We start from the raw sequence: 21,071 nt of genomic DNA on the forward strand, positions 1-21,071 counted from the left end.
TCCATTTTTTAGAAGCAGTCAAACAATTTTAGATGACTAATGTTGGATTTTCTCCCATTAAACCGTTCATAAGGGTTTTTCTTCAAAATTGGTCTAATGAGGACCCTATTCCTTACCTAGCAAGTTGTGCTGACAACATTAGCCCAAAAATAGTTTGGCAATGAAGATTCACACAAAATGGTTCTAGCAAGCTCCTCAAGAGATCTGTTCTTCCTTCCACAACCCCATTTTGTTGGGGAGTTCTAGGATAGAAAAAATTATGAAAAATATCTAGTTTTTCACAAAAGCAATTGATTTTTTTTTTAAATTCTCCTTCGTGATCACTATGTATGGCACAAATGTTACTACAAAATTTATTTTGTAATCTCTTGGAAAGCTTTTTAAAGGTAGAAAATGCATCACTCTTGGATTCTAAAAATGGTGTCCATGTGAACCTAAAGAAATTATCAACTATTACAAGTGCATAGTAGTTTCCACCAAGACTCATGATTCTTGAAGGACCAAACAAATCCATGTGCAGTAGTTTAAGGGGTTTGGAAGTTGAAACTATATTTTTTAGTTTAAAAGAGTTTTTAATTTGCTTCCCCTTTTGACATGCTTCACATATGTGGTCTTTCTCAAACTTGAGTTTGGGTAAACCAACCACTAGATCTTTTGAGATCAACTTATTTAGATGATGCATGTGGATGTGTGCTATCCTCTTATTGATACAAACCAAGCCAACAAGGAGATAACCAAGGACTCAAATTACCATTCACACTATGAGAAGTCATCTCAAATTTTAAGTGAAGACCCCAAGCAGACCTCACTAGAAGGAGAAATGGGCAAAACCAAAACATCAAATGTTCTTCCTTCTGGTCCTCTTAAGAATAAAACAAGTTGTAAATAAATTGGGCTCACTTAAGGGGTCCAAATAGAAAGATAGGCTAGAATAGGTGCCTTTAGAATAATAAGGGGTGTAGTTATCATTTTAGCTTGTTTTTGACCTAATTTCTAGAAGAAGTGGCCTAAGGTGTGGTTTTGACTTAGTCAAACCCTAAAGGCAGCCCTCTCACACATTTACCATCCTATCCTTGCTCATCTTGTTTTCCAAGGAACTCATTCCTATAAATAGGGTGCCTTACTCCATGTATTTTCATGTTGAATTTTATAGAAGAAGGAAAACTCTGAACAAATTGTGTGAGGATTGTTTGCTCTAGTAATAGGTCTTATCTTGAGTGAGTTTTAGACACTCATCTTGGAGAAACCCATACTCCAAGTGGCGTGTCCTTTCTCAATTCACACCATAAGCTTTCTTCTTCCATCCTTTTCCTTAATTTCCATACACCACTTCCTTTGAATTTTCCTTTACTTGTTTTGTTTCATTTGTGCAATTCGATTTCCATAATGTCGTTGTGTTTCCTTTCATGTCTTTTAATTTCCACACCATGCATCATTGTCACCTTATTATGTGATTTTCTTTTTTTTTTCCTTTGGAAGTGAACATTCACACTTACTTAACCACTTGGTTAAGTTCGTGTCCAGTGGGGATCTTCCCTAAGTCTCACCATATACTTGTTAAAATCTCAATAAAAAGTAAAGTGTCACCTCTAAAATGGAACCATACAAAATTAATTCACATCATGTGGTTATCAGAGCTTTGGTTTTTTTAGCATTTTTTTTATAAAAGTTTTCATGTTAAGCATCACTATGCAACTTGACATCTCAGCTAGGCTGACATCTCAAGTAACAACAATCATCTGCCATCACATGAAAAAAAGTATTATTAAAAAAAGGAAAAAGAAAGAAAATACAAAAATATGGGGGGACTAGACCAAAACCCACATGTTAACAAAAACGATACATAGGTAGACTATACCTATTCATAAAGAATTCTAAGAACAGACTAGATGGAAGTCTATTATACCAATGAAATGATTCTCTATGAATGAACCCTAAATTAGCCAACTTATCAGCAAATGCATTTCCCTCACGAAAAATATGAGTAACCCTAAACCTGATTGTCCTACAAAAATTAAGACAAGTATTCCATCGATTACGAAGCATCCACGGAACATTAGTCCTAGCAGTAAACGCAGCATAAACCAAGACAGAATCACATTCAAGCCAAACATTAGTAAGTCCCATCTTTTGAGCTTCTTCCATAGCATGTATAACTCCATAAAACTCAGCAACCAAAGCAGTCTGAACTTCAAGAAACCCTGAAAAAGCACCAATAAATTCTCCCATACTCCCACGAAAAATACCTCCACAAGTAGCAAGACCAGGATACCCCCTAGCAGCTCCATCAGTGTTAATTTTAACCCAGCCTGGTGAAGGAAATTCCCATATAACAGGAAGAGGACGAAGAACTTTCCCACTACGAGTCTTAATACCAAAAAACTTAATCACGTTGAAATCCAACATATCATTCTTCATTGAAGCTTTAGACGAATTTCCCACTAGACAAGTTAAATCTTTAATTACCGAAATAGCCTTTGAAACCTCAATCTTATCCTGAAATCTAGCATAATTCCTCATACGATCATATCATCCATATAGAAAAGGTTGTTACAGCAAGCTTAATCAATTTAACTAAAGGACTACCATCACTCTTAATAAAAGAAAGAAGATCATCCTTATTAGAGAAATGAGAAGTAAGAAAAATCTGTCGAACCCAACTCCAAATATGTAATGCATTAGAACATTCAAAAAATAGATGTTGAATAGATTCTTCATGCTTTTCACAAAGCGTACACATAGAACATATATGCAAACCCTTATTCTGAATATGCAGATCTTTACTTTTTTTAGCATATTTGCTTTAAGTTGATTTGGCACTTTACTTTTCTTGCACCTTTAAATTATTGCCTTTACATTCAAGCAAATTTAAATTCAGCCTTTACTTTCTTGACTTTTACATTTTGGCATTCTTTTTGTTCATTAACTTTCAATTCGCTTTTGAATGTTTTTTTGTGTCCAATTTTTGTTCTTACCTCTTTTTGTTTGAGTCATATGTTCTTAGTCTTTCTAGGAGTCCTTATTTTGCTTCTACTTGTTTTGCTTTTAATTGTGAAGGTATTAAAAAAATTAACTAGAAATTTGTTTAAGTGAAAATAGATTTAGTTCCAAACATAGATTTCAAGTGTTCATTTAATTTGAATCACAAACATCTTTGGCAAGACCACTATTTAAAGAAAAAGTGGATTCATTTTATTTGGCAAATTGATTTCAACATTGTGCAATTTGTTCCTTTTGCTTTTACAATTTCTAGCAAGAGTAAAACTTCATTGTTAAAAGTCAAGTAAGTATCTTAGAGTCTTTTTGTGTGCTTTTTCTTGCTTGTCTCTCTTTAAAGTTTTGTCATCATCTCTTTTCCCAACTTGGTTTAGCTTATTTGTTTTGAGATTTTCTTGTTTGTCTTTTGAAATTCTTTAGTTTTATTGTGGTTCTTTTGAGATCAAGTGTTAAGGTCTTTGTCCTTTTTCGTTTGAGAGCTTGAAATCCTAAGATAGACCTTTGTAGAGAGAAAAATATTTTTGAGTGCTTGGATCTTTTCTCCTCTTTGCTACACAAAAGAGTGACACAAGTGAAGAGAAAGTTATTAACTTTTCTTTCCCTAATTGTTTGTCTCTTTGTGCAATTTTATGGCTCTTCTTTCTTTAGTGGAATCATCAAAACCTCAATCTCCCCAAAGGGCTTTCCTTATGGGAGAGCTTGCAGCAACAAAGAGATCCTTAGCCCAAAAAGAGGAAGAAATGCGACAATTGGAGGAGAGACTTTAAAGACTTGAAACAGCACATGAAAGACAACCAAGAGGAAGGAGGTGGCAGCAAAGGAGAGCTTCAAGGAGCTACACACATTACAACAACCAAGAAGAAGATGAAGATTGGAGAATTCACCAATATGATGAAAGGTGCCACCAATACAATCATTCTAAAATTTCTTTTCCCTATGTAAAATTGCCTAGCTTTAGTGGGAAAAGTGACTCCAATATTTACCTAGGATGGGAGGCTAAGGTTGAGCAAATATTCAATGTGTATGAGGTCTAAGAGGACCAAAAGGTAAAGCTAGCCTCCCTAGAATTCTTAGACTATCCCATGCAATGGTGGCACCAGACTGTAATGGACATTGGGCTAAACAAGTGGCCAGTCGTGGTTTCTTGGTATGATTTGAAAGAATGTATGCGCTCGAAGTTTTTCCCTCCTCATTATAAGAAGGAACTCTTGTTGAAGCTCCAACAAGGACCTAGAAGTGTAGATGAGTACTTTAAAGATCTTGAAACTACTTTGACTAAAATTAACATGGATGAAAATGAGGAGTCAAAGATAAAATTGGTTCACCTAGCCATCAAGGTTGAATCACAACTTTTAAAGAAAACCCATTTCAAAATTACTCATAATGATGACTTTTACAAATCATCATGGAAGGATAAAAATCAAATTTCTTAAAAAACCCTTCCTTCCAGTCTTGTAAAAGATTCCACTTACAATCCTAGAGTTTCTCAATCCTCAACTTCTACACCTAAGTCACTCACCAATTCAGTGGGGCCTACTTGTTAGCTTCCTCATGAGTTTCTTTGAAGGCATCAAGAAGTTGGCTATAGTTTTCAAAATTCACATAAGTGTTAGAACTTACACTGCTGGTTTCTGAACCTTCATTTGCCATCAAACATAGATTGACTTCTTCATCTTCCTTTTGATGATGAACTTGAGGATGAGTCATCATTGTTTTGCCAAGCTATGTAGGCTCTTCTTGATTTTCCTTTCTTTTCAAACTTCTTGTAACCCCCTTTCTCTTTGCTCACATTACTTGGACATTCAACCTTGATATGTTCCTGTATGCCACATCCAAAATAAGTGTAGTTTGTAGAATTAAATTCATTAACATTTTTGCTATTGTACCTATTTGATGGTTGACTTTTTTCCCTGTTGTTCTTCTTCGAGAACTTGTCAAATTTCCTTGTGAGCAAGTTGAAAGTCTCACTGTCACTATAGTCACTTGAGTCTTGATCACCCTTCTGACCAGCAGCTTTTAAAGCAATGCCCTTCACATGCTTTTCTTTATTTTCTTGGTCATTAAGCCGGTTCATCTCAAGCTTATGCTCTCTTAGCTTTCCAAACAGGGAGGTAGTGGTCAATGTAGTCAAATTCTTGGATTCTGAAATAGTTGTAACCTTTGGTTGCCAAGTTCTATCAAAGCATTTGAAGATCTTGATGTTCAACTCCTCCCTTTCAAAGATTTTGGCAAGGCTAATGATGTGATTTACTATGTGAGTAAATCTCTTTTGCACATCTAGGATGGTTTCCCCTTTCATCATCCTAAAAATTTCATATTCTTGGATCAAGGCATGCTTCTCTGCCCTTTTCACATTTTGTGTGCCTTCATGGGTTCCTTCAAGGATGTCCCACATCTCCTTTGCAAATCCACATTGAGAGACCTTGAAAAATTCATCTAAATTCAAGTCAGAAGTTATCATGTTCTTGGCAATGCAACCATACTGAGCCTTTTTATTTTCAATCTCAGTCCATTGGGACCAAGGTTTTTCTATAAAAACATCATCTTTTCAAGCTTAGGTACAAAAGAACCATTTGTGATAGCATCCCAGATTCCTATATCAATTGATTCAACACAAAATTTCATTCTTAACTTCCAAAAATGATAGTCCAGTCCACACAAAAAAAAGGTGGCATGTTTATAGAAGCACCCTCCCCAAAGGTAAGTTTTTCATCCATTTTCAAAAAGGTTTTAGGATCGAAACTTGAGTAACTTTCAAGAACTTAGCTCCTGATGCCAATTGTTAGAATAAATGGCCTAAACAAGAGGGGAGGTGAATTGTTTTCAAAATATTTTCAGAAAGTTTGGAATTAGAATGAAAAGTTATGAAAAATAAACCAATTGATTTTTTGTTCAACTGAATAAAAGTCCAGTTTTAATGTTCTTTACAAAAATTCAACCGGTTATTTTCTCGAAACAACAAGTTATTTACACTAGCAGAGAAAGGACAATGATTAAAACAGTGTAAAAGTGAAAGGATAAAGAGATTCACACAAAGAGGTTTATACTGGTTCACTCTTAACCAAGAGCTACATCTAGTCCTCAGTTAACCACTAAGAATTCACTAAGTAACCAAAGCAAGATTACAAACACACACCACTCCTTGACAACACCACAGTTTTCAGAAACCCTTTTCTGAAACTGCCTTACACCAAACACACAAAATTACAATGTTCAAAGTGAAAGAAATATAATACACCTGAGCTTTACAAAGTAGAAGAACAAAAGTATACAAAACCCAATCCTATTCCACACACAAGTGATGATCCAAAGCTCTTGATCTCTTGATTTTTTTTTTTAATAATGTCTCTTTCTTAGCCACTTGAAAAGATCATAAAAAAACTTTATATAGACTTAAGGAAGTGGTTAAAACTGTTAGATCATAAATCAAAAGTAGTCGGAATCATTTAAAAACAGTTTCAAACTCTTAACAAAATTATGTTATAAAAACAACAGATTGTTTTCTAAAACAATAAATTTAAATAAGTTTTCTGTTAAGGATTTCAAATAAAACAACTAGTTTTTATCGAAATGACCGGTTGTTTCAGTTTGACAACAAAGACAAAACAAAGCAAAGCTTTTCCTCTAGAGTGGTCTTGATTGGGCAAGTTTCCAATGTTCCAACTTTGTCTTTTCATCTTATCTTTAACTTTTTCCATTCTCCTTTAGCCCTTTAATCCCTATTTTCTCCTATAATTATGAAATTAAAAAAAATGGGAATAAATCATTCACATTCATCTTATAGTCCAAAAATATGGAAAAAGGTTCAAAATCCTAAGTTAGAGGTTGAATTATAACTATTTTATCAATTAAAACTCATAAGTGTCTATGTTTTTATATGAAAAATTATTGAATTATTACACTTATCAAGAGGCTGTTGTGGTGCCAAACTCGCATTCTTTTGTTGCACCTTGCAGGAAACACATTAACTAAGGCAGGCGCCCCAAACTTGGCACACGACTTGATGAGAATCAAATAAAGGAGGCTTTTATTAAGGGAGGAAGAGGACATCCACCCTCACATTTGAAGTTCTTCCTTCTAGTCTTCTCAAAATTAAAAGAAGACATAAAATAAAGTAAGGATCAAGCCTAAAGCCAAAGAAGTCTACAAGCCGTCAAAGAATGGGCTTCAAATAAATATCTCTCTTTATAGTTTCTTTTATAAAATGTAGAATGTTTAAATATATAGTTTTTAGGAAGGTGCTTAGAGGGAAACCTTAGATACCTCTTTTGTAAAAGCATCTTTAGGCATTAGTTTAGAATTTTCTAGAAGGTGACTCTTCATGCTTCACTTTAGGTGCTAGAAGTGAGTAGCATGCAAGGGACTTTTGGTTAGCTTGTTTTGTAAGCTTCATGACCAGCCCTTGCTCCTATAAAAGGAGGGCTTAGGTCCTTCATAATGCAGATTTGGAAATTGTAATAGAGAAATTCTACTCAAATTGAGAGAGAATTGTGAGAACTTTGTCTTCTCCTACACCTTGTCTTATCTTGAGTGCCTTGGTTCTCTCAAGTGGCGGCTTCCCACACTTATCTTGGAGCATTACTTCAAGTGGCGTGTTCATCAATCAAGTTCTTCAACCACATAAGTCTTCTCTCTTTTCCATCTAGTTCTTCCATTTCCATGTCCATATGAACTCCAAAACAAGTGTAGTTTCTTTTAATCGGTTCATCTTCCTTTTCCTACACTTTTGTTCGGTTCTTTTCAATTTCTCACTGTTTTAATTCGGTTCAGTAGCTTCTTTTCATGTTTTGTTCGGTTCAATTGCTTTCTTTAGAGTTTCAATCGGTTCATTTACTTTCTTGTTCAATTTAATCGGTTCAATTGGCAAGAAATGAAACTTCCATGTGAGTTTGGTGTTTGGTGCAAGTTTTGGTGAGTTCTTGAAACATAGAACATTGATCCATTTCTATTAAAAGTGCCTATTCATTCTCCAACTCAAGTTGATTCCATAAAATGTCAAAGAATCATCTATATCTTGCTATTGGAATCACATCACGACTTCTTATAATCAAAATTCCTACTCATGATTTCTACATAAAAAGACAAACAATGTTAGTTACTTATTTAATAAAGTTCAACATGTAAAATAGAATATAAAACCTTACCCGTAAATAAGGCACGAGGATCCTCAGCCATGAGCATGTTGAGGAGGGCTCTGCTATTGAACGGGCGAGGAAGATTTTTATTATTTCTACATCTACTCTCTCCTCTCGAGAAAATAGATATTTGGCTTGAGACTTAAACATGTCTAACCTTTGTCAATATAAAGGGAATCTAGGATTAAAATTTGGATAAAAGAAAAGTTGATTCCATTGGTCTTACGGTACATACTTTATCTTAAAAATTTTATTTTAGAAGTTTTTGAAAGAAGATGAATAAATTATTAAAAAAAGGCCCTAATTGGGCTCCATTGAGTGAAACTCAATCGATGTTTTCACCGTGCTTAAGTTGGTAAAAAGTACATAAAAGTGTTTATGGAAGGAAAAATTTCAAGATAATGGTAGTCAACATATAACATTCAAAAGGGGATAAAGAAAACGGAACATTGAGTTCTTTGAAGAAACACTCATATACATAAGTGAAATGCCCAGTATTTGACTAAGGTTTCATGAAGACTCAAATGCTTTTAGTACAATGCTTGACAAAAATGAACTCAACCATTGTGTCAGAACATATACTAAAGGAGGTAGCAAAATCCTCCGCCTTATCCCTCGAGGTAAACTTAGAGGCATAAGAAGCAACATCCCTGAGCACCCAAGCATACTCAGGATCAGAGAAAGGAGTAACTTGTCCTTCCTAGCCTTCTTGACTGAGATTCCCATCACTGTTTTTCCAGAGTCAGAATTTTTGCACTCTGTTCGTATTTCATTTATCATTTTTTTTGTATTTTGAATTTTGATGTACTTCTTTTTTTCACTTTTTCTCAACACATAAAACTACTCTAATACAAAATTTCAGAATATTTCACCCACAGAATTAATTTCTGGGAAAGATTCTAGCCAACATAGTAACAGTGAAAACAGAGAAATCATAAACTGGAATTAGAAAATAGCAAGGAAACTTCAAAAACACAATGGAAATTATTGGAAAAGAACTTGTATGGAACTAACACACAAGTATGAAATCAGTTATGAAAATATAAAAGGCACCACTAGGAATTTATGACATTGTAGGATGAACATGACTTTGACAAAACTTGTATGGATTCAAAAAAAAAAAAAAAAAACTCAACCACAAACACTTTGGACCGATTAAAATTAAAAACAAAACAACCAACACAAAATACTCAATGGAACCTAAAAACAATTTGGAAGCGAAAGAATAATTTGAACCAAAATAAAACTGTACAGCAATTTAAAAACATCAACACAATTAAAATGACATAAAAAACAACAAGACAATAAAGGCAAGATGAACAACACGGATTTGAATAAAAATCAAAAATAAAATGAAGAGAACACTTATCTCTTGAAGAACCTTGACTCTGATACCAAATGATGAGTTGATACCAAAAGATGGGTTGTTCTTCTTGAAGATTTAAAAAGGGTGGTGAAAGCAATGGATGTGATGGATCAAGGAGGGCTCATATAGAGCTATGGGTTCCTTGTAGGTGCATGAAATGTATAGAGAGTGATTGGTTGGGCCATATAACTTGGAGAAAGGTGGAGGTGAAGATCAAAGTGTCTAACCTAGAGAGACTAGACAAAGGAGTAGAAGCTTGCAATATTTTGACTCATAAAATTGATCTTACAAAACATGAGCCAAGCACCCCATTATATAGGTTCAAGTGCCTTGGAGAACAAGGAGCAAGGGTAGGAAGGGGAATACACAAAAGAGCGGCTGGTAGGGTTTTGACTAAAGTCAATGTCGCACCCTAGGAGCAAAGTTCTAGAAGCTAGGTTAACTTCTTACCCTAAAAGGCTTTAGTCAAGCTACAATGATAAGCACACCCCCCATTATGCTAATGGAAACTTATTCTACTGAAATTACAAATAAAGAACCTAGCTCTCATGGCTTGGGTTTTACTTCTTGTGGTCGTCTTTGAACATATAAAGAAACATTTCTCTGCCATCAGTAGCAGAGTCCCAATCTTCTTGAATCCTCTTTGCCATGGACCTAGTTGTTGGGCTTGAACTAGGGCCCGAGCTTGGGCCTCTTCCATCACCTGGGGTCTCCCCAATATCTTGGGAGGAGGCTTTTCGCCTAGTGATGAAAATAATTTTACTCACACTGTATAACTCTAATGATAAACTCTTGGATTGAAATCGTGAGTAAATCCATTATTTTAATTGAGATTATTGGATTAATTTTGGCCTTAATTGTTATTTATGCTAGTTCTATGTTTTTAAGACATATAAGACGATCTAGCATTTCACAGGACAAACGATCCAGTTTTGCATAGAGCATATAATTTTTCCAAATGATCTAGTGGTTTGTCTGATAGAAGCGTTTGGCCAAAATGACCTACTGCGAATGGGACAACTCACGCGAAAGTCCAAATTGCTTATTTGAATCAAAATGAAAAATGAAGTCCAAGACAAAGAATTAGAAAATTAAACTGAAAATATCTCAGAAAAGACTTGGAAGCAAATATTCTACATTAATATTCTTTTAAATTTATGAAACTGAAATCCTCTGTTAAACGCACAAAAAACAAAGCAAATATCCTTTGAAGATACTATTTAAGAAAATATTTTGCAATATCTCTCACAATATTGCTGAAGTCAATTACAATTAATATGCAAATCTGAAGCAAATTTGAAAACAAAATATCTGAAAGAGAATCAAGAATGAAATCTGGAATTGATCGGGAAAGAAAACATCTGCCTAATAATTTGAAATGGAAAAAGGAATCAGTTGATAATTGTGAAACAATATCACGAGGCAGATTTCAAATCTGACTTTGTGTAAGGAAAAAAATATTTTAAAAGAGATTTCAGAGGCAGAATGAAGGGATCATCATATGCAACAAACTCTAACCTAGTTCTATTTTATTTTTGGTATTTTTCTTGCTTTTACCTCCACATGGAAGGCTAAAATCCTTTTTGGTTGATTCATTTGTAATTTCCTATTGAGTGTTTTGAGGTTTTGATCAATAAAAGTTTCATTTTTCAATTCTTTATAACAATTATTTTAATCTTTCGATCTCTTATAAATATGGTTTTTATGAGAGATTGTACTTGAACACATGATTGAGATTCTTCCTTGTCTTAAATTTTGGGTTTTTAGTCATTCCACATTATTTTGATTAATTTCTTGGGCGCATGATTCAAGAGATATGAGAGAAACATCCCATGAGTACACACATGAATACAAGGTATGGTATTGAATACATCAACATACACATGTTTTGTTGATAAGATTAGGTTGGATTGGATTAATGCATGTTTGATTTAGTTTAACCCTGTGTGCGAATTGAAGGGTGATAATCTTTAGATAATCGGTAAGGAATTCATTGGTGGAGGAACTTAGGAGTCAACCCGCATTCTTTACTGATTATACTCTCTACTTTATTTTTTTGCATAGCTACCTCAACCCTTGTTTATCTTTATTGTTATTGCTAACTTTTCTTGTTTGCAAATAGATTATGAACACCGATTTACTGATTTCACTATTGGATTTGTTAGGAGACAAATTGGGTTATCTGACCACTTCTATGATATCATCTCTCTAGCATTAGATAGTTTATCTTTACGTTAGATGGACTACGCAAAAATAATTTGAATTTAACAGCAAAATGACGGCTATCACCTAGCCAGAGCAACATTGGCCTTATTTCTATTTAACCTAGTGGCACTCACCACGATAACGAGAATCATTTCAGGAATAACTTCCTCCAAGCTATCCCCCTCAATAGAAAATGAGTCAGTGTGATTGGTTGAAAAGTATTCTCCTATAGGCGCAACCTCTCTATTTACGAGAGGACCATTCCCATAGGATGAGACAAAATCAAAAGAAGAGGAAGCAAAAGTAGACATACCTAAATGGGTTGAACAACAAGCACAAAGAGAAGGACGAAAGAAAAGACGAAGAATGAAAGAAAAATCAGGAAACGAGATGAAAGTGCACACGTCAATACCAATAAAAGAAAATGAGTGAAAGAAGACACAATATGCTCTTTCTAGTTTTAATAGGTTTTTGAAAATGCTTTATTAAAACCCTAAGATTTAAAAGATGTTATGACCATCCAAACAAAACGTCACCTCAATAGGACAATGTATCTCTTCATGCCGGCCTTTGAGTGAAACGTCAGCCGCTAAATTGATGTGACATCTTGAAAACTTACAACTCATAATTAGATATAAAACCCCTTATTAATGCGCATAACATTTTGATCTTTTCATCATTACATGTCATTATTACTACTCCAATTACCAGTTAGTACCAATAATATTATCTTAGTTTCACTTTAATTACATCAAAATCGAACCATCGAGCTTTAGAAGCTCGGATTGTCGAGCCAAAAAGGGTCAAACCAGCAAATTGTTTAAATAGTTGTGAAGCTAGACTTATGCTTAGTTGTGAAGGGACCTATGACTAATCATAAAAATGCGATCTATTTCTAAGAGCTTGACCCAAATACAGATAGAGTTAAAATTCAAACTAAAAGTTTGACTACAATAAAATTAGGTTCCCGAACTTGTGGGGACTTGGGTAATACCCAGTACCGAAAGGCATAGAGTAGTTAACATTCATTCACAATCCTTGATCTTAATCACCTATAGTTATCATTTATATCACTAATACTAGAAAGTAATCACTCCACGTCTCGTAAAAATCGACTTAGTATGTATCTGATAACGATGGCGCTTACCGAGATAAGTTACAAGTTCAAAAGTCTAGAAATATCACCTCTGGGAGTATTCTTCACTCACTCTCAAATTCTTTTAGTCATTATTTACTCACTAATATTTTCAAACTCTTATTGACTTAAACGTTGTAAAGTTTTCTCTGGTGGATCACTTGACTATCAATCATAAAGCTCGACAACCTTTTACAGAAGAAGTTGATTCACTCATATAACTTGTATATTTACCTCAAATGACTCTAACTCATCCTCCATAATAACAATATTATTGATGTCATAAAACACTAAATTAATTTTACTCATACAAATAATTATTTTATTATTACTTTTTCTCTCCTTTTATTGCATAAAACACATTAAATATAAAAAAATGGTTATACATTACGAATTTTTGTCCGACCATGGTTACATTAAATATATGTACCAAAATTAAGATTAGTTTAACATACAACAATTGTGTTTCATGATACAGTGGTTGAAACCCTTCTTTCAATTTTGTAATAAAATACAATTCAAATCTTTTAGAAGAGCCAAAGTTGTCTTCTAAACAAGGGTAAGCAACACATCACTTGGTGAATGGAAAACCAAATACTGCGAGCTATATAAAGTTAGGGATTCTTAGCCTGCAACAATCACAAATTCCTTGTACATAAGTCCATAACTATAGAAAAGTATAATAGAAATTAAACCAAGCTATGAAAAGTAACAGTTGTTAGTATTATCTTTATTGGTTACTTTTTTTCCAATGAAAAGAAAATATCATAACATAATCATTGTAGACCTATACTCATAATTTGATGTGCTATTAATATATAAATATAAATGTTTTTCTTAAAATACTTATTTTCTGATGATATGATCTATCATTTTATGAGCATGGACCCGTGATTTAATTTCCTCTATACAAAGATAATATGATTATCATTAATATATGGCATTCTTTTAGTTCTTATTAACATAAACATTAGGTAATTAAACAATAGGTTATAGAATTCACATTATCTTTTTTCAAATATAGATATTAAGATGCTAATATTTTGCTTCCTTCAACATAAAAGGAGTCAAATGATTAGGTTTTAATAATGATATCAGAATACTTTAAGAAAATGTTAGGATACAAACATAATAGGTTTACTTCAAGCATGACAAAATGGAAAAACATAAGCATTGTTGTGTATCCTTATCACTTTAATTACAAGTAATTCAGTACCATTTAAGAACTGCATATATATTGTTATACATTCATGTAACTCAGTTAAGGAATTTGTTCATATAATAACACTTGGTTAGAGTAAGAAATATCAATGATAAAGATATTGATCTTTAGATCTACTTTATAGATTAAAATTAAAAGACAAAGAGAGAGAGAGACCTTCTTAAGCAATTATTTATCCACTAACAAATTGTTTATATTATTATTCCATAATATTAAAATTATAATTTTAGCATTTTAGCATTTTGTTATAACTAAAGGAATAGATCACTATGTTTAATCTTTTTCTTTAATGCAAATTGTTTTTAGTAGTATTATATGAAAACATGAAGGGTAATGATACCTTAAGACTCTGTGTCAACACACTTCCATTTAACAACCAATTATTTTTTTAGATTTATATTATAAGGACTGTGTTAACTTGAAGTTTTTAAAGAACAGTATCAAATAAACGCTTTCCAAAACATGAAAATGTAAACAAAAGAAAAAGTGAAAGATATAAATAATGTACCTTTTTCAAATACTTTTTGTGTAGTTTCAGTGCAGCCACACAAGCTTTCTTGGCATCAAGATTTCCATTTACATCATTCAATATCTGAGAGTAAATAAATTAGGCAGCAAAAGAGAGAAGTTACTAGATATGAACCTTGAAGCTAAGTTTGTTAAGAAATGTTCCAATAAGCAAATTCTTATTCAAAGAAGAGACTTTTTTTTTTCTTTGTGTTTTGTTATCTTGTATGAATGTAATTAATTGTTCATTCAATAATTTAAGGAAAATAATTATATACATACCTATACTACTATATTTCTATTTTAAAAACAAAAAATAATTAATTATTATAGTAACTAAATTAAAGACAATTTTAAAAACTAAAAAACTGTGATTTTTAAATCAGTTTCTATTATTATTAAATTATTTTTAAATTGGTATCTAATTTGCTACCAAAGTTTAAATAATTGATAGTTAAAACTTTTGTAGCTAATTAGATACCAATTTAGAAATTATTTAATAATTATAGAAACTAATTTAGAAACTAATTTTTTTTAAATGATTTATAATTTAGTAATTATAACAATTTATTATTATTTTTTCTATAAAATTAATTTCTATTTTATGATTTTCTTTTAAAGATGGAATGGAAATTAGAAAAGTTAGAAGTAAAAAGTGGGATGAATAAGTGAAACCTTGACGACATCATCCAAGCCTCTTGCTTGTTGGAGTAATATTGCACTTTTTTCCTTCAAGACACTAGCAACAAGGAAAACAGATATGGGAAAGGTAGGATCTTCTCCATTCTTTGCACCATTTTTCATATTTTCTCTCTCATACTTCCCATAGTGACGTAATGACTTCATTCTTCCTTTCGTTTCCTCAGATTTGTCATCATCCTCCTCATATATCCAAAACAAGTCAGGATCATATTCTAGGGCCCACATCATCTGTTTCATTTCTTAACTCATTAGTAGCTCAATCCAAAACAAAATAATATATTTTTCTCTAGATAATTTATTTCACACTAAAACAATGAGTTTGTTAAGATTTGAATCACTTAGTTAAAATGTTGTTGTTGTTCTATTGCTCCAATTATAGGTTACTATTCTATCTCATCACTACTACCAAAAAGTTGTACTAGTATGATGTGAAGTGATACCTAATTTAAAAGATTGATTAGTGCACCACCAATTTCTAATGAAAAATAATGCAAATATGAAGAGAATAACTTTGTAATGTCATACTAAAAATGAAAAGTGTTTTATATAGCCTGTTTTTGTTTTGCTTTTTTTTTTTCCTTCTGTAATGATATGTGCAGTTGTAAAATTATATAGAGTAGAGAGAGTCTGTGTGTTTTAAGAATGATATAATTGAAATGTTGATTTAAGATAGGTATTTGTTTGAGGAGGTTTGAATGCTGCACTAGTGCTCCTTAATTTTACAATTTGGTTTTATAGTGAGATTTTTTTTTATTTACTTTTGGAATGTGAACATTGTTAGAGATATCACATCGATTAGAAATGAAAATATTTCATTTATATAAGTGGATGCAAACTTCATCCCATGAATCGGTTTTATGGAGTTGAGTTAGGCCTAAAATCCACTTCTTAATATAGTATCAGAGTCATTTAAAGTCTATCCTAGCGAGTGTTTGTTGGGCCTATCGTGTGCTATCGAACCATCCATAATATGTTGTTCCACGCACAAGCTGTCACTCTCGGCGTGAAGAAGGTTATGCAATTGAGTTAGGTTTAAATTCAACTTCTTAATAAACATAAAAGCATAGTCCTTTTTTAATTTTGTAATGGAGTTGGAATATTTTTTAAATTTTTTAATTTATTTATTTATTTTTTATTGATAAGAAAAAAATAAAAATTAAAAGTATATTCTTAGTGAGAGTATAAGTTATATTTTATAATTTAATGTTTCTTTGCTCATGAAATGAACTTGAACAATATAATTTTCCGATATGAGTTGAGATATATTTAAAATTATTTATTTTATTTTTTATTGAGAAAATAAATAGAAATAAACTTGAAGAAATTAGAACAGAAATAAAACAAACCTCCCAAAGGTACAACGAGTCACAAAAGGAGAATTCTCGTCGAAATAGAACCATTATCATCCGAAAAGCAAACAGATAGTCACCTCCACCAATTTCTTCTGTGCTCCAAGAATAAAAAATAATGTTAATTTTGTGAATATATAAACAAAATATTAACAATTATTTAGAACCATTGGAATCAGAAGGTAACAATGATAAAAAAAAATGCATAGTTGAATATATAAATCATTGACAACAAAAGTATAACCAAATACCAAGGGCTAAAAATGATCTTGCACCATTTTCTCTTTCATTATTCTTAAAGAAATCTCACAAAAATAACATGATTTATATAATAAGATTTTCTACTCCATAAATAAAAATAGACACAAGGAAAATACCTATATGTTGATGAAGTTTTGGATCAATTACTTGAGTGATTGTTGCCAAATTACTTAATTGAGTCTCCACCCCAACAGAGTTAGCAGTGCATCTAAAATTTCCTCTCTTGAAAAATTAAGATGTAGATTGTAAGAAATAAAAATATATGGTTGAATATCATTATAATTGTACCTTAATATTTAAATTATCACATGGAATCTTAGTACTTAATTATTCTTTAACCCGATTTTAATTTCATATATGATTGTAAATATTCAAATCTTGGTTAATTGAATTTATTTTGCAACAAGTAATAAATTAGTTTTGTAATAGATTAGAGTTTACCAATCTACGCATCAAACGTTCAAAGCACCAAAAAGCATCAGCTTCATCATTAAGAAGTATTATCATAGGAGAGCATAGGTCACTCATTCCTGCAAATTATAACCATGGAGTCAAAATTACACTAATTGTGAATTATAGAGCTTATTTTGGTTTGAAAAAATAATTCATTTTCTCTTCTCTCACAATAATAACAAAAATTTATGTATTTTTTTCATTTTATTTCTTATTTTCAAATATTTGTATGAGGAAAATTTATTTCTCTAACTATTTCTTATAAAAATCCTTTAAAACAATAAATAAAGTAAAAAACAAGTGACTTTTTTTGTATGTATCTATAAAATAAGAAATAAAAAAAAGTCTCTAAAATCAAACAAACTCTTTGTTTTGTACCGTATTACAGCTAAAACTATAATTTAAATTACTAAGAATTTGTTTTCTCACCTTTTTTTTCACTAGAAGCATATTGTCTATATTTTTTTATTTTATTTTTCCTTTCTATGATTCAAAGAGTATGCCCATAAACAATCAAAAAAATATTTGTTATTGTTTTGTAAAGTAAAGAGGCTAATAATAAACACTATCGACTAACACACTTGATCAAAGTGAATATAATAAAGGGTTATTATGAACTATAGGTTTTTTTATGTTAGTTCAAAAATACTAAAAAAAAACAAGGCATTACTATCATACATTAATATTAAAATGATGGTTTGTGCATATATATTTATTTGAAGGTGGTGGGTGTTAAAGTTAAATGGAGTCATCCTTTTATGTTAAGGTAAATAAGATCTAAAAATAATAATAAGATAAATTCTGTGTATATTGGTGAACATAAAAATAGTGGTAATGCAAAGTATTTAAGATTGAAAATTTAGAAACTCACCTTGACCATAGCCAACATCTGAATCTATTCGAGCATAAACACTAAGAATATCCCATAGTTTTGACAAGTTTTCTTTCTTTTCATAAAATACTAATGTTCTATCAGTACGAACCACATCAAGACCTGAAGACATGTGTTTGTGCAAAGAATTAGGATGTTTGTGATTTTACGAAAATATAGTGTAATGCATTGAGAACCAAAAATATTCACAAACCTATTTGATGGAGTGTTAACAACCATTGAATTATTCTCTTGTCTGTGATCTTTTCTAAGTTATTTGAAGCATTAACCTCTTGGGGTACAATTGGTCCAATGTCTGGATTATTTTCTAACAAAACCAATGGATCTTGACATGGTGTACCATCTTCACTAATTACAGGTGCTGTGATAAATCTACCACTTCCTACAAGAGGAAACAATATACGACATTCTTCTTTCCATGTATTATAAAGATCCCTGACAACATAAGCATGACACAATTAATCATCCACCAAATTTAGAAAACAAATGAAATATTCTTCAATTAAAATTAGTCATTATGCATGTATAATGGAGGTGAGAGTATCTACGACTAACAAATTTGTTAGCTTGTGATGTGCATTAGATAGGTATCAACAATGTCAAAAAGCATGTGGTTGGTGAAATGTAAAAATATATGTTGTTGTTTTGGTAAACTGGGTAATTCAAGGAAATTTATTTCAAGTTATTTTTGTGTTTTTAAGTATTTACATGTCTGTTCTTTTGTTTTTGTTGGTTGGGTGTCCTAGGTCAACTTGTTAATCTTTACCTTAATTTCTGGTTTTGTATATGGATTGAAACACCCAAATGTTTTCTTTTATTTAATTATTTTTTGTTGATAAATAAAATTTATCCAACTAGATCTAAGTATGTCTCTTGTAAAATCACAATGAGATGGAGATTGTATCAGATGTACAAGTAGAACAAGTTTCAAGATTGTTTCAAAACAGAACATTTGTGATTTTGGTCATGTGGATGTACAAATGTATAATTTTGAAGAACAAAAAGATTCAAAGAAAGACGCTTTTGTAATTTTAGATATGAAGGATAAAAAAATTATACAATATTTATATTTCAAGTGCTATATATTTCAAGTGCTATATGGTTCTTAGAATCTTGATATAATGTGTCTCCCCAATTCTTTATCAATATATACATGTTTACATAAAATGAGTTTTTTTTAAGGTATATCCTATAAAATGTCTTGTAAATATTGTACATCATATTTATTTATGGGTTGGGTACTCCAAAATCTCCCTTTAATTAATTTATTATTTTTTATTAAAAAAAGGTAAAAATTGTTGGAAAGATAGTTAAAATGCTTTATATTATGCAGGTGAAATGTTGTAACTAAAAAGGTATCTTGAAAGTGAGAATGTTTACCTTCGACGTTGTCTTATTTCATCTCTTTCCTCAAATGTACTCTTGGGATCATAGCAACCAAGTAGAAATTCCCAAACTTCTCCCCTAATCGATGGATGGATTCCCTGATTTGAAAATTTCAATAAAGTGAGATACATTAAGTTTTTAAGATTCCTTATTAACTTGTATATATCAAGGTATACTTTCATCAATATATTCATATAATATTCCCTTTTACAAGTTACTTTTTAAATCTTTAACTAAATCCCTTGATAAGAAAAAGTGTCAAAATGATTTTAAATCATTGAAATGTGTCTTGCATGATAATGGTAATAGCATCTCAAGTTCTAAAGAAAATCAAAGTATTCCAAAAAAAACATCAAATTTACTCACATGATTGAGTTTCTTAATCTTGATCACCATGCAAGTGATCAACATAATAAAACAAAAAATTAACAAAAAAAATTGAATTACCCCTCGGTGGATTCGGCTTAGGGTCTTGCCTATATCTAGATACCCTTCTGGAGAAAATGCAGCATGCCATTTTCTTGCACTCAATGTTTTCCCAGCCTGAATCACAGTACAAGAAACTTAAATTTTAAATTAACACGTGAGAAATTAATGCAACAAGACTGAAAGAAAAACAAACAAATTCATTAATTCTCAATCAAAGGCGTATAATTTTTATAATATATAATACAATATTACGAAGTGAACGTCTAACTCAACTCTATAAAATCGGTTCATGAGGTTGAAGTTTGCACCCAGTTATATACAATGAAAGACTTTAATCTCTAGTCGACGTGAAATCTTCAATTTACAAATTGTTTAATTAATATTTACATATTTTCATGATCCATCATAATCATCAAGAGAAACGTTATTAATCATTATTTTCTTAAAGTTATAGTGATTTTAACAATACTTTCCAAGTACCTTGATCCTAAATCGTGACTTTGGAACATCAGTGCACTCTGGACGAGTTTCATAAAAAGAATCAGCGGGAGCACCAGGATCTCTCCACATCCCAAAAATCAGAAGTGTTATTGGAAAAAAATGTTTGGAAAAGCAATGATAATGATTCCTACCAAGGAATTGGACCCCTTTGAAATGAAATGGCAAACCCAGGAAATTAATCTTCAATGAAGAATTCAAAGGGGATCCAACCAAGGTTCAATTGGTAGTAGGGCCAAGTTCTAAAAGCCAAATACTACAAAAAATTTAGTAACTTTTATTCCTTTTTAGTATTTCTGGTTTTGTGGGGTTAACAATGGTGATTGTGTTTGAGGAAGGAAACTCTCGCAATACCATGTCAAAAATCATTCACAACCTCACAAACTCTAACATTCGCCGTTTAATGCGTAAATTTTCACTAACTATTTTCTTCCTATTTCTATCTTTCTCCCCTCATAATACATTTTTTTAATTTATTCTACTTTTATGTGTACCTTTTCTATATGATGCCTTGAAATTACTCATGTCCCAGTT

The 21,071-nt window shown here is 31.6% G+C and overlaps 2 protein-coding genes across 2 annotated transcripts; both read right to left on the reverse strand.

The window, feature by feature from the left end:
* Positions 1-4,666: 4,666 nt before the first annotated feature.
* On the reverse strand, positions 4,667-5,458 carry LOC137806227 (uncharacterized). Its single transcript, XM_068606224.1, has one exon. It carries the CDS (start codon positions 5,456-5,458, stop codon positions 4,667-4,669), a length of 792 nt encoding a protein of 263 aa, XP_068462325.1.
* A 7,683-nt stretch (positions 5,459-13,141) lies between these two features.
* Positions 13,142-20,849, reverse strand: LOC137822666 (rab GTPase-activating protein 22-like). The gene is made up of 11 exons (XM_068627612.1): positions 20,520-20,849; positions 20,058-20,153; positions 19,605-19,708; positions 18,418-18,659; positions 18,204-18,326; positions 17,321-17,409; positions 16,996-17,101; positions 16,616-16,713; positions 15,243-15,497; positions 14,569-14,652; positions 13,142-13,467 (listed from the first exon to the last, which is right to left on the reverse strand). The coding sequence occupies exons 1-11, from the start codon at positions 20,607-20,609 to the stop codon at positions 13,453-13,455; spliced, it is 1,302 nt and encodes a 433-aa protein (XP_068483713.1). The 5' UTR covers positions 20,610-20,849; the 3' UTR covers positions 13,142-13,452.
* Positions 20,850-21,071: the final 222 nt, after the last annotated feature.

The sequence above is a fragment of the Phaseolus vulgaris genome, chromosome 11 (assembly GCF_000499845.2).
Source record: "Phaseolus vulgaris cultivar G19833 chromosome 11, P. vulgaris v2.0, whole genome shotgun sequence".
Lineage (NCBI taxonomy): Eukaryota > Viridiplantae > Streptophyta > Magnoliopsida > Fabales > Fabaceae > Phaseolus > Phaseolus vulgaris.